The sequence below is a fragment of the Populus trichocarpa genome, chromosome 16 (genome assembly GCF_000002775.5).
Source record: "Populus trichocarpa isolate Nisqually-1 chromosome 16, P.trichocarpa_v4.1, whole genome shotgun sequence".
In the NCBI taxonomy this organism is placed as follows: Eukaryota; Viridiplantae; Streptophyta; class Magnoliopsida; order Malpighiales; family Salicaceae; genus Populus; species Populus trichocarpa.
In genome coordinates this window covers 9,804,878-9,819,357 of record NC_037300.2, presented here as the reverse complement: position 1 = coordinate 9,819,357, position 14,480 = coordinate 9,804,878, and the positions used below count along the sequence as shown (strand labels likewise).

The 14,480-nt window shown below is 33.8% G+C and overlaps 2 protein-coding genes across 4 annotated transcripts; one reads left to right on the top strand and one right to left on the bottom strand.

Moving 5' to 3' along the window:
• Positions 1–600: 600 nt before the first annotated feature.
• On the top strand, positions 601–3,387 carry LOC7486512 (uncharacterized). 2 transcript variants are annotated; one of them, XM_024587467.2, is made up of 7 exons: positions 601–931; positions 2,111–2,202; positions 2,296–2,374; positions 2,495–2,589; positions 2,901–2,996; positions 3,078–3,133; positions 3,200–3,387. In XM_024587467.2, the coding sequence occupies exons 1-7, from the start codon at positions 763–765 to the stop codon at positions 3,204–3,206; spliced, it is 594 nt and encodes a 197-aa protein (XP_024443235.1). In that variant the 5' UTR covers positions 601–762; the 3' UTR covers positions 3,207–3,387. The 2 variants fall into 2 exon arrangements, with proteins under 2 accessions (XP_024443235.1, XP_002323496.1); XM_002323460.4 differs by having other exon boundaries at positions 602–931; positions 3,078–3,387.
• A 7,322-nt stretch (positions 3,388–10,709) lies between these two features.
• Positions 10,710–14,203, bottom strand: LOC7468797 (ras-related protein RABC2a). Of its 2 annotated transcripts, XM_002322873.4 has the most exons (6): positions 13,724–14,201; positions 13,201–13,269; positions 12,774–12,839; positions 11,927–12,048; positions 11,633–11,761; positions 10,710–11,233 (listed from the first exon to the last, which is right to left on the bottom strand). In XM_002322873.4, exons 1-6 carry the CDS (start codon positions 13,851–13,853, stop codon positions 11,123–11,125), a joined length of 627 nt encoding a protein of 208 aa, XP_002322909.1. In that variant the 5' UTR covers positions 13,854–14,201; the 3' UTR covers positions 10,710–11,122. The 2 variants fall into 2 exon arrangements, with proteins under 2 accessions (XP_002322909.1, XP_024443244.1); XM_024587476.2 differs by lacking the exon at positions 12,774–12,839 and having other exon boundaries at positions 13,724–14,203.
• Positions 14,204–14,480: the final 277 nt, after the last annotated feature.

Below are 14,480 nucleotides of genomic sequence, written 5' to 3'. Positions count from 1 at the left end.
TTGCTTGGGAGGCGAATGTGGAGGAGGAGAGACGATAGTTGAGGAGGACATATAGGGCTAATTAATTTTTTTTGGTAAAGAAAATTGCAGCGTTTTCTGAATAGCAGCCACGGCAAAAGCAAAGCAGAGTTGTTTTTGCTAATCCTGCGTTTGAAACGCAACTTTGTGTGGGCCCCAGGTGCTTGAAACCGTGGGCAGTTGTTAACCAAACAGCTTGCAAAATAAAACTGTAAAATAAAACTGCAGGAAACGTGGACGCTACCACGTAACCAAACGGGTTTTTAATATCTCATGTACTTTCTTTAGTGTATTCGTCCTTAATAAAATCGATGCCCATCGGCATGAGAAGTATAGAAGGGAAATATACTTAAACTTGACTGTGGAGAACCATACACAAAGGTGAGGTTAGGGATCCTTTCATAGCGACCACCAAAAGTAATTGAGTTCCGATCTTCTTCTATATGTTCTTAGGCCCATTAATTGCCCAATGAGAAGGTGGTTTCGGTGCCCATCGATTTCCCAGTCCCAGTGAGAAGGCCCACTTTTGTTGATCTCTTGGCCACTTACAACACAAATAAATTCAATGCCACCTTTTTTTTTTGTTAATTTAATTAACTTTATTTATTGAATTTGAAGCCCTTCTTCTTATATTAATCGTCTGCTTCCACCTTCCAGTGTATGTTTCACAGACGCGAGGGGCAGAGATAAACAACACCATAGACACGGAGGGTTTGCCATAACAAACAACAGAAAGAAGAAGAAATGGCAGTACACCGCGACAATCTACTGGAAGAAGAAGAGAACGAAGAAGACAATGCTCTGTTTGAGGGAGACGGCTTAGTTGACCAAGATTCCGATATTCCTCCTCACCTCCGTGACCTTGCCCGCGCCGCTCAGACCGGTGACGTCGACGCTCTTCGCTATGCTCTAGGTGAAATGAATATCCTTCTCTTCTTCTCTCTTTTCCTTTTCTATTATTTGCTTGAAATTCTAGTTCTTGGAATTTAGATGAACTGTTTTTCTTTTTTTTTCTTCTCAAGAGTTTACTTGTTAATTGGGATTGGTGTGACAAAAGAAGCCATCTAGGCCGAGTTTTTGTTCTAATATTTGGATTAGTTATTGGTGAGTTTGGAAGATTTTGAGTAAGCTGAGCAGTAATAGCAATCTCTATTGAATGCCATTCAGCAATAGTGCTGTTGCTTATAAATTGAATAAAAAAAAATTTTCCTTTGCGCGTCTATATTCCGACTTTTGATCTGCTGAAGACGCTGTATGATATAAATGATCTCCTTCGGTGGTCATGTTCTTGCAAAAAAATACTAGTCTGCTGCCTGCATTTAGGCTACCTTAACTTGTGGCTTTGAATTTCTGTTTCTGTATCTGATAGATAGATTTTTGGGTTCATTGTTTCGATAATAATGGAAATAACTTTATGAAAGAGTTCGATAATGGGTTCATTTGCTCGCCAATAGTGTTTATAATGCTAGAACTTGACAAAGCTAAACCCCAAAAGCGAAGCTGCATAATTGAATATTTGGAATATGGGATTCGTAAAGATTTGGAGTTTGAACTTGAGCATGATCAAACATCAAACATTTCATTCTTTGATTTTTCATGAGATTAAAGGAGTATATTGCTGGTGATGGAGATCTTTTCTTAGCTTCTCTATGCAGGATGTTTAAGTTTCTCCAAAATGTCTGATTGATGATGGTTTGTTACATAATTTAGAGGTTATAAAACAATATTGTAGAATGGCATTGACTTGTAAAATGATAAAAATCTTTTGGATTTCCAGCCAAGAGGCTGTCGGTTCAAGGCTTTGAGAGTAGCTATTTTATACAAAATGTGAAAGGGTAGCCTTTTCTCTTGTTGAAGTAGAAAGTAATGGAAGAATGGAAATTACAAGTTTTGTCTAGAAATCTCTAGAATTAGGGAGGATGTTTGCAGAACCCATTCCACTATACAAGTTAGAAATCAGAACTTTGAAAGTACAAATGTTTTATTTAAAGTTTCCAACTTCCATTTCATTCGTTTTCATCATCGCGTGACAATGAAATGCCAACAGAGTCAAATAGGATCTTTCTCGCTCATGCTTTAGTTTCTGATTCAGATAACCTGAATGGCAGCATTGATGAACCAGTGGAAGATGGGGACACGGCTCTCCATTTGACATGCCTGTATGGCTATTGTCCCTGTGTCCAGGTTAGTTGACTCAATTTATTCTCTCTTGCTGCTTTTCAGTGGTGCTTTATAATGTTAAACAGTAGTACAAATTATTTACACTTTCCTTTGTAGCTACTCCTGGAAAGGGGAGCAAACTTGGAGGCCAAGGATGAAGAAGGGGCGATTCCTTTGCATGATGCCTGCGCAGGGGGTAAGAACAAGAAATAATTACCATCAACATGTTCCGTATTCTTTCACGATGAAATTATTTAAACTAATGTTGATTTTTCTTTTCTTTTTTCCACCTCACCTCCCTTGTTCTATGCTGCAGGATTTACTGAGATAGTCCAACTTCTGGTGAACAGTGCTAATAGTGCAGAGCGTGTGAAAAGGATGCTAGAGATAGTTGATGATGAGGGTGATACTGTAAGTTCCAATAATAAATTGAATGGTTTTTGTGTTTCGGTTGGAGGCCTCATTCTTAGAAAATAGGTTGCAAAAGAAATTATATCATTTCTGTTTCCTTTTCTTTTTAATCTCTTCGGGGATGCTGTGTTGGGCCAGCTGATGCCATTGCTGGCTTTGCCTGGTCCTTCATCTAGTGGGAGCTGACGAGGGTTCCAAGAATGACTGTATAATTTGGACCTATAGCTGTTAGCTGTGTTGTAACCCCCCACCCCACCCCAACAACCATTTTCTACTTCCTCGTGATTACTGATATTAAAACCCTTTTGCAGCCTCTTCACCATGCAGCAAGAGGTGAACATGCCGATGTTATTAGATTGCTGCTGGCTTCTGGTGCCTCCGCTACAACAGCAAACTCATATGGAAAGGTTAGTAACCATTGATTTCATTATGAAAATTATGTTTCTCATCTCTGTCTTGTACCTGTTACTAATTAATTGCTATGGCAGACTCCAAGCGAACTACCTGAACCAGATACTGAAGCGCACAGAATTTTGGAATCGGCCGGATGAGCTTCTTCATGACCATCTTCAGCTTCCTTGCCCAAACACAAGTTATACCTAATGGTTGTTGGATGAAACTTTCTTTCGTTGGCTCTGCATTTTGCATTTGTTGGCTTCTTTAGAGTCTAGCTACTTAATCTTGGAACAGCTTCTTGTTGGAGAACCCATTTCAGATTATAACATTACAAGGTTTCCATCTAAAGCATATAATGTATGCACTCCTAAGGCAAGTGATATAGCTTTAAGTTACCAGAAAGTGACAATACGTGTATTTTTGAACATTACATGCCTATCATGCAATGTTTTGTTGGGCGAGACACGAGGGAAAGGAATGGTTGAGGAAAAACTGGAAGTATCTATAGTACATGGAATATCATATATACTACATAAGTCACTGCAGTGACCCCAAAGTAACGAAGAGGATCAAGAAATCCCGATTATTAGCTCTCCCATTCGATGTTTACATGGTTGGCTAAAGAATTATGTAATCGTACAATAAAGAGAATTAGTTTGGGAGAAAGGAAAAGTTAGTTTGAGAGAGAGAAAGGGAAGAAATTGATGAGCTATAATCTTGTAGCTGTTGTCTTGTATTTTTTTCAAATAATAACTTTGTACATGTGAGCGTGAATACGCGCGCGCGCACGGCAACTAACTTTAATTGGCTTTCTCTAAAGGATTCGAATATAATAGACACAAGACTAATAATGCAACACATAATTGGGCCGGTTTCTAAAATTATATTTGATCATATTGCTTCAATACTCCCTTGAAAAGTTGAATGGGTAAGGTATAATATTCAACTTGGATTGTAGAAAAATAAATTGAGATGATAAGAGGGGTTTAGTGTGAACATCAATTTGATAATCAGAAACATAAAAAACATAGTCAATCTGCTTATTAGAAACAATAAATTGAACCTAATATAATTGCTAGAGATAATGTCACGAACTAAGTGAAAACTAATCTCCACATGTTCATCCAAGCATGGAAAACTGGATTGGCTATCAAATAAGTTCAAGAAATAAAGACTTGATCTATAGTAATTCTACAACACCATTAGCAATGGCTTTATACTCTGACTTTGTAGAAAACCGAGCAACAAAGCATTGTTTGCTAGTTTTTCAAAAGCTAAAGTTTTGGTCCAGCAAAATAGCATAACCATAGTATACTTTCAGTCATCAACACTATCATTCTATTTAGAATCGTTAAAGCCACTAAGAGAGATCACTATAATAAGTCAAGTGTAAACCAAAAAACAAGTACCAAGTAGATAGTGTAAGATGCACTTAACTGCCTACCAATTAATATCAATGAGAGAATGGATGAACTGACATACCTTATTAATTGAAAAACATATGCTAGATTGTGTAAATGTAAGATATTGAAGAGTACCCATAATTGTTTGAATTGGGTAGGGTTTGAGTGGAGTAACCAATTGATTTGGATAGAGGAGAATCAAAGAAATAGAAATAAAATACTGAAGAAAGACAAGATTATCATTTGTAAGTAAAATTTCATCAACATAAACAAATAGAAATATTGTAGCCTCAATAAAACAAAGAATGAACAAGTATCAGTTCTGAAATCCCAAAGAAAGTGAAAATTGATTGGGCCAATCAAACCATGCATAAGGTGACTATTTTAGATCATAAAGAGAATGTTTCAATTTGCAAACATGGTTTGGGAATTGAGGATTACAAAAGATATAAGGTTGAGCCATAAACACATTTGTATCAAGAAATCCATTAAGGAAAACATTGTGTACATCAAGACAATGAGTCGACTAACTCTGAGTAATACTAATACAAAGCACTGTTTAAAAAGTTTAAGACTTTACCACTAAACTAAATATTTTCTAAAAATCAACCTCTTCTTATTAATGATAACCTTTAGCCACCAAACATGCTTTGTAGAGCTTAAAGTCTCATTTGCCTTGCTTTTAATCTTGTATACTTGTTTACAACCCACCATATTCATAGTCAAATCATATGGGACGAAGTGTCATTAGAAGCAAATGCATAAATGTTAGCAATCATAACAGATTGCCACTCATCATATCATTTGACCTCAATAAAAGAAGATGATTCGACGACAAAATTGGAGGATGCTAATAGTTTTTTAGGGGACGAGTAGGATGAGGTTGTAAAATCATATGGTGTTGATTTTCAACGCTAAAAAAAGATAGAAGTAAAAGTAGACGACATGGCAATAAAACTTACATTAGCAAGAAGATTCAAGCCAAGGGTGATAGGATAAGGGTGAAAAAGACATGAGTAAGTGAGTGATAACACAACGAGAGGGAGAAGAAGGGGATATAAGAGACTGCGAAGAAGAGTAAGGAGACTTACAACATACTGGTTTTTATTGCAAAATGGGCAGAAAAGAGACAAACTAACAAGCAATATTAGAAAAAAGCTTAATAAAAGATAGGGTGACCTAATCGAAGAAGTAAAAATCCACTATGAAGAAGATTAAAAAAAAAAAAATTTATTTGGACTAAAGGAATTGAAAAATAAAAAGAATGACTCAAGAAAAGTATAATGACGAACAATGTAGATATAATGAGAATGAATGTCCATACTTAATAATAAACATAGAGTGAACTAGGAAGACACAGTAAGGAACGAAAAGTCATTTTATTATGATTATATATAAAAAAAAAGTGAAAACATAAGCATCCAAAAACTTTAAAGAAACTATATTCATAATGAAAACAAAATAACATTTTAAACGAAGAGTTAAAACATAGAATTGGAGTTAGCATGCGATTAATAAGATATACAACAGTTTTAAAGTTATATGACCAAAACTTAAATGGCAAGGATGCTTAAGCAATAAGTGCAAGTCTTATTTTAATGATATTATGATGACGACATTCAATAATTCTATTTTACTCATGAGTGTGAGGGCAAGTGACATGATAAAGATGCTAGAATTATGGAGAAAACAAAGATGTGAAGTTTTTGAAATTCACCACCCTAATCAATTTGTAAGATTTTGATACAAGTACAAAATTGAATCTTAGTAAGTTCTTAAAACTAAATTAAAATTTCAAAAACTTTTAATTTAACATGTATAGTGTAAAACCAAAAGAATTTGGCAAAATAGTCCACAAAACAACAAAATAATGGTACCTTTCAACTAAGAAAATGGAGGAAAACCCCCAAACATCATTAAATATTAAATCTAAAGAAGTAGTGCTCGCATGTTTTAAAGACGACAGGAAAGGTACAAGGATTGGGTAAAGAAGAAGAAACATGAAGGATGTAAAGAACATCTTTATTAGTGTCAAAAGAATGATATCCTTTGAAGTGCAATCCTGACAAGATAAAAATGATCATGAAATTCAAAAAAGAAATTATTATTAATAGCAAATTAAAGCACAAAAAGTGAATACTTTATTATATCATTAACTTATAAAATAAATGATAAATTTAAGATACAAACAAGTGTAAGAATGTTAGAATAACCAATAGCATAAATTAAAAAACACTTACCAGCCCCCACATTAAGGTGAACCATAATAATATTATTTGAAGGGACATGATGGGTAACTCTAATATCTGGGTGCCAATCAAGAGAGTCAGAACCATTAAAACTACTAGTCAAATCTATTTACACGATTGAGTTTACTAAGCCAATTGACTACAATCTTTTACCACCCCCAGATTGATCATTATTGTTGCCTCTATGATTGATCCAAAGAGAGCAAGAGGTGGCCAAGTGATCCTAACTACCATATAATTGACATCATAAATGTGGTTGCGAGTTGGACTAATTCCAAAATTGTTGTGATCCAAGATTTTGATAAGTATTATTGGTTGGACTAGGGGTGTGCAAAAAAACCGGAAAACCGAATAAACCGAGAAAACCGAGAAAAAATTAACCGAAAAAACCGAACCGAAAAAAAAAACCGAATTAACCGATTAAAAAATCACAAAAAAATTCCAGTTCGGTTCGGTTTCGGTTTCTAAAGTCTGAAACCGATTGAACCGAACCGGTTCAACCAGCCAACACTTAAAAAAAAAGTAAGTATAAATACAACATTTTCTAACCCTAAAATCACTTTAGCCATCAGCCGCCCCTTCCCTCCCTTTAGCCCTCCCTTCCCCTTCTCTGCATATCCCTCCCTTCTCTGCATATCTCCCTTCTCTGCATATCCCTCCCTCCATTAATCCCCCCCTTCCCCTTCTCTGCATATCCCTCCCTCTCCTTTCTCTGTATATCCCTTTTAGCCCCTCCTTCTCTGCATAATATCCCTCCCCCTTCTCTACATATACCTCTCCCTTTCCTTTACTCTCCTTTGCTTTGATTTTTCTCCCCTCTCTTTACTCTTTGTAAACCTAAAGTTACAAGCTTTATGGGGTGCATGCATGATATGGGTAAGTGCCAAGTTGTGGATTTTTTTTCCTTTCATTCCCCTCCTTTTTTTTCCCTGTTATCTTTTGCTGGCTTGTGTGGCTGCTAGTTTGGACAATTTGTTCATACAAGTTTCAGCAAACAAACATGACATCTTTTCTTTATTATGTGTAGCAGAAGCTTTGGATTTGGAAGCTCTTGTGTTTAATTGTGGGCGGTCGGGGCACAGAGCATTAAAATGCCCAAACAAGGAAGATTTTTAGTTGCCTTCTTCGACGCAGGGATTAGGGATTTTTTTGGGACTGTGAACAAGTTGGAATAATTTCGGTTTGAACCGGTTTGGAAGAGAAAAAAACCAAACCGAACCGAACCGAAATTAATCGGTTTGAACCGGTTTTCGGTTCGGTTCGGTTCAAAAAATTAAAAAAAAATAAAATCGGTTTGGTTGTTTATTTTGGTTCAAAACCGGACCGAACCGGAAATGCTCAGCCCTAGGTTGGACCATGACCACACTATTGATGACCTCTTCCACGATGGTTAAACCCCTCATTATCACGAAGAAATTATTATCAAAGTAGAAAGTTGATGAAAAGTTTTATTGATAAACTCACAGCTTAATAGTAAATATTGTAGTTTAGTAAAATATATAGGTTATGCTTGAGTCGTAAGAGTAGTTACAAGATTTTTAAACTCTACATGAAGCTCTTTGAAGAGGTAAATGTTAAATCTAAAGGATAAAGAGGTTTACCAACAGTTACGAGGTTTACCAACAGTTATAAGTTCATCATTATAGGTCTTTCCATGTTGAAAGTAGGCTATGACACTTTCATTAGGTTTCTAACATAGTTCAATCAAGGCAAAATGTATAGACATAGTAGGTGTAGTAGAGGAAAAGGTAGTGTTAATGCTAGAGTGGTTAAAACGACATAAGATATGGCACAACCTGTAATTAAACACGGTACCTCAATAGAGATAGAGGCAATTAGTGGGCTCTTAAGTAATTGATCTTGTTGTACTTATATGGTATAAGCTAGATTGATTTCTATGGTATTATCAAAGATGGTGATTTTGGTAGGACATGGTCACTACCATCAATGAATTTCAATAAGCCATGACTTATCAGAAAGTGTTAAACTTGTGCTTTTCAAAAGATATTAATGTTGTTTGTAAGTTTCAAAAAGAGATAGTGATTAGTGTGTTGAAAGTTATGACTATCATGGTTTAGTGGTATGGAGTTGACACCATTATAATTGTAAGAGGGTGGTGGAACTAAAGTAGGATTTGTCGTGGGTTGTGATATAAAAGAGATTCGTGTAGGAGATTGATTTTCTGAAATAATAATGGATGCAATTATGCAATAGGCTTTGATACCATAATAGAACAATGAAGAGAATTAGTTTGAGAGAAAAGGAAGAATTGTTGTGAACTATATTCTTGTACTTGTTGTTGGTTTCCTAAAATATATAGATGCAGCGAAAATATTAAATTTAAAATTATTTAGGATTCCCAATGATTCCATTAGATAAATCTAAAGTTGTTTTAGAATTTTATGTGAAAATTACTTAAAGATCAAATATTATTTTCAGCTTTGAATATTTGCTTGAAATGATGGGTTGCTATAAACCACAAGTCGTCTAATTGTTCGACTTCTAACAGTAATCCACACAAATCAACCAGTTGAAATCTCTTGAACCCTTTTTAGAGAGAGGAATTGTTATACCTTAGTTCTTTTCTTTTGTGTTTTAAGTATTTCAATATTATACTCTACTCAACTTTTTCACCATCCACTAAAAATAAGAGGCATAACTTTCTATTTATAGGGAAACCTAAAATCCCTATAAATAACAAAATATCAATTTGTCTCTTAAATAATATCATATTTATTATTTTTGGCTAATTTTAGAAATTTATTCAATTAAGTCCTACTTGATTTTTCTAGGTCTAGAATTGTAATTCTCTATATAAATTACACTTTAGTCTTCAATTTCAAAAACTTATTTATACTTTATTAATAAGCCCATTTTAATTTATAACCAATGGTTCTTATGTGTGTGACTCATTATGTTCCCTAATAAGTTGGCTCAAATATAAATCACAATCCTAAATAAAATAAAATTAAATAAATTAATTTATTATCAATTCAATAACTGATTGATTTATATTTGAGGATCAAGTACAATGTCATGATCCCCTAAATATTAAGAAAGTTATAAGTGGTTTGACTTAACCTTTCAGTGACTAATTTCTTAGTGTAATTTTATCCATTCATCAACAATATTCCAATTTAAACATTATAACAAAGAGTGTGTCTAGTATATCAAATTATATTTGTTCACAACACTATAATCATTTATTCTTTAAATAAAATTTGAAATTTTTTACAAATCTCATTCCTCCTTGCGTAAGAATTTACAATCAAATCAATATTATTTAAGAACAGATGAAACATTTTCTCTAATTTATCTAAAGTGATGAATCTTCTCTTGATTACTTAAATACCTTCATATATTCATATTATACCCAATATATAGCCGTCTTGTTACACTTGATTAGGACAATGTGTAGCAAGATGAAAACATAACATTATGAGATAACTTAATGATTTCAAGTTTAAGAATCATTTGCACAACTATCACGTGAGTCTTTCTATAGATACATGTGATCTCTTCGTATGAAATTCTCATGCGAGTCAATTCAGTCAACATGTTATCTTACAAGCACCTACATATTAGTTCTAGGTATCCATCATACATCAACTTATGAGAACAACTGTTTCATTTCACAAAGAAAATGACATAATATGTATTAGTCTCAACAGCTCTAATTAATATTAAATTTTAATAGAACATTGACTAGAAATATTTTAGGAGCATGCTTTGATACAATAAGAATCTCACAATTATAACTTTATAATTTCTTTGCAAAGAATTTTTATCGCAAAGACTTTATCTTTACTCTGGATTCATTAATCAAGTATTTGATGAATATTAAAGATAAATAAAATTTTATTAATAAATTAAATATATATTGATTAACAAAGTTAATGTCATATATAACTAATTCATTAGCTATATACAATTGTCAATATTTATTCTCTTAAATAATAAATATACATATATACAAGGACGTAGACAACTAACATTAGCCAACTCTAATAGACTTTACATAATAGACCCTAATATAATAAATACAGTACTAATAATATAAGAGATAATTGGCTAGGTCTAAAATTATGTTTGATCATATTACTTATATTATGATCATTGTAACCACCTGAATACAAAGATACAAACTCACAATAACTGAATCAATAGAACATAGACTGTTCTTTTAGACATGAGTAAAGATTGGCCAATAAAAACAAAGGCAAACAAATTTACACGAGCTAATATATGTTATTTCAGTGCCTGAATTTCCACAATGAAATGGTACAGTAGTGGCTAAGGCAACTCATTAAAAACTGGAACAGCACACACACAAAGAAACAAGGAAAGCAATTACCATATACACGATCTGTCCATGATTTGTTAAGGTGGAAATTCAATGTACAGGCGCCATCAGAAGTGCTATTTGTGACTTTTATTGATGTGTAAGTCATGATTCTCATGTAGAGGCCACTTCTGTTACAGCCTTTAAGAGCAACAGCCACCATTAGAAGCTACATGGTGTTCTGGTTTCTGCTTTAAAATGTTTCTCTTCACGGCCGTAGATCCTTCTTCCAAAAGACTAGGGACCTCCATTATCTAAAACACAAAATCATTAAATTTCAGTTTCGAGAACAGAAAAGGTACATGAGAAGCTTCCCTTGGGATTGTTTTCCCAGGCATCCTGCCCATAGATAAAGTGGACCAATCCTTCTATCAGAGAAATGGCAACAAGGAAATAATTTAATAAATGTTTTCATTAGGAGACATCAACCTATCTGACTAATATTTTACACTAATAAATGAAAATGGACATGTATACCAGACAGTCAAGCATGAATTTACGTTGCATGAAAGCTCCAATTGCAAAACCAATATACTATATTAATTCTGCTTATTTTAACAAATCATTTACTCTTTTACGGTGGCAAAAATCTAAATTGTGATTATGGCATGGAATGATATTTGCCAGACAGAGCATGCAGTCTTCAATAGTACCTTCAATGCCAGCTCTTCAAAGCATTGCTCCACATTTTCTCTAGTTTTCGCACTGCATTCAAGAAACAGACAACCATGCTGTTTAGCAAGAGCCATCCCCTCATCTTTAGTTACATCCCTTCCAGACTCCTGAAATCATGGAAAAAATGGAACAATAATATCAAGAGAAATAAAAGGGAGTTGTAGGGCACTCATTATACTGCATTGGTCTACATTAAGCTTGCATCAAAGTTATATTATCACCTTCTGTTAACTAGTTTATCCCTCTTGAGAAAATAAAAACCAAAAACTTACTTTATCAACTTTATTTCCAACGAGCATCTTGACACAGTCTTGATTTGTGGAGAAGAGCTCAACTTCTTTACCCCACACGTCTGATAAGTTTGTAAAGGTTTCTCTCCTTGTCACATCATAAACTGTAATCAGAGAAGATATCAGTTATTGATTGGGCAGTCAAAACAATGGGAGTTTGCTTCCAAAGATTATCTCAAAACAATAATCAGTTAATAATTGGAAGAGCACTGGTGGGAGTTATAGTCACTAGCATGTTTATGACAGAAACAATCAAATGAGTTTCAGCATGCTGAAATTCATATTAATTTGTCCAACCACAATGACGAGCAAGACCATAAAAGTAGATTCCCTAAATGAGCTAGATGGTATAACAGAAATTCTGGTAGGCTGGGATGACGCATGTGCAGAAGCTGGTTGTATGATCAATTCATGATACATTTGACAAAGCCATCAGTATGCTACTACGTTAAAGAGATTTAAAGGAAAAGATGAAAGCACCACATCCCCCCTCCTTTGTAGACTTGTTTGGGATGCGCTGGGTTAAAAATTTCCATCTATCTTACTTGTAAGCTGCATGAATTGCTTTAAATTTTAAGGCAATCTCCTAAAAAATTGAAATATGATATTCTATATTTAGCATGATATATGTACAGCAATATAAAAAATTTGAACAACATAGACATATAGATTTCATCTTAGAAATGAAGTTAACATGACAGCTAGATTCAAATATTGCTATCAGACTTTCATGCCCATAAAAGGAATTTGCACTAATGCCAATTGATGATTAAAGGAAAGTTGCAAGCAGCATCACAAAATCACATGATGGATAGTGTTTGTTTCATACCAAGAATGATCCCTTGGGCATTTCTGTAGTAAGAACTAGTCAGTGTTCGGAACCTCTCCTGTCCAGCTGCAAGAACCATAATGGTTTTATGAATCAAATTACACATACTGGAACATAAATGGCTGATATCATTACTGTTAACAGAAACATGGGTTAAAAACAAAATTCTATTTATTGAAGCCAGAAAAGCCACTCCATGTCTCAACAGAAAACAGTTTTTCTAAATTTTCTGTGTTATAATTGATATCCCACTGTTACATTGCTAGCAACTTACAAATTAGTGAGATCAATATTTAAGAATCCTTTGACATTGTTGGCTCCATCACTCAGCTCATAAGGTCAAAATATAGAGACAAAAAAGTTTTACAGAGACAACAGGAAACATATATAAACAGAAAGAAGAGAATACTGTGATTTCATTACTTACCAGTATCCCAAATTGTCAGCTTCAATCGCTTTCCTCCGACTGTTAGCTGCTTGATCTTAAAATCCACACCTTCATAAAAAAACAGAGACAAAGAATCTCAATGCATATTCTCATAGAGAACTCAATTATTCAGTTGATCACTCAATTGAAGTTACAGGCAGAAATCACGAGACTCCCTTTTCTATGTAATGATTAACATCTAATCACACATTGACTTGGTTAAGCATTGAAGGAGTCAACATAAAAATAAGGCCCCAGCTACTTGTAGTCGACAAAGACAGGTTTTACTAAATAACAGTCACCATCTAATAAATCATAAGAAATAAAGAGAACTTAATATCGCTAATTGAGAGCAATTAACAAAAAGCAGAAACTCAAAACTGGGTACCATGTTTCATAATCACTGAACAAGTTTCAACCCATGAAGATAGATCCAAAGGCATTACACACTGTTAGCTAGCTAAGAAACCATGTAACAGTAAAGAGAAAGCAAAATAATGATAGAGAAGTTTTTAATTAATACCAATAGTTGGTGCAAGATCCTCAACAGAACTGGAAATGAAACTGACAAGAAGACTACTTTTGCCAACCCCAGAATCACCGATCAACAAGATCTTGAATGATAGATCATATGATCCTGAAGAGGATCCCATTCTTATTATTCCAATCCGAAAAACAAAGCCCTTTATTGTCTCTCTTTTTTTCTTTTTTCTTTTTTAAGTATTAAGTATACTTTGTTTGAAAACAATTTTAAACTAAAAATTCCTTTCAGAAAAAAAATATATAGACTGTATCTGCGTTGTCTATAATGATGATCAAAACTGTTGTTCTTGTTTTTTCTCTCTTGAAAAGTACGGAGTAAAAAAGAAAGAAATGCCTGAGTTGAATTTATAGAAGAAATTGAGGAGAGAAAGGTAATGGCATCAATGTTGGTTATTTGAGAGAGAGAGGGGCTAAACAAAACGGCTAGCGCACTGGAGAGAAACAGAACAGCTGACTGACACCAACGTTATTCTTTTCTTTTTTTTTTATAGCAAAATACATCATTGACCAAAGTCTTTTTCTAAGCCAATTTTTATAGTTATTTAAAGGTGTTATAATTATAACTAGATATTTGTTAATTGTTTTCAATAATATATATATATATATATATATATGTTTTTTCAATATGTTTTTGTAGTTAAAAAAATTTAAATGACAATTAAAAAATTTATGCATATGTAATTAGATAAATCTAGCATGATATGTATTAATAAGTGAAAAAAACAAACGATAAATAA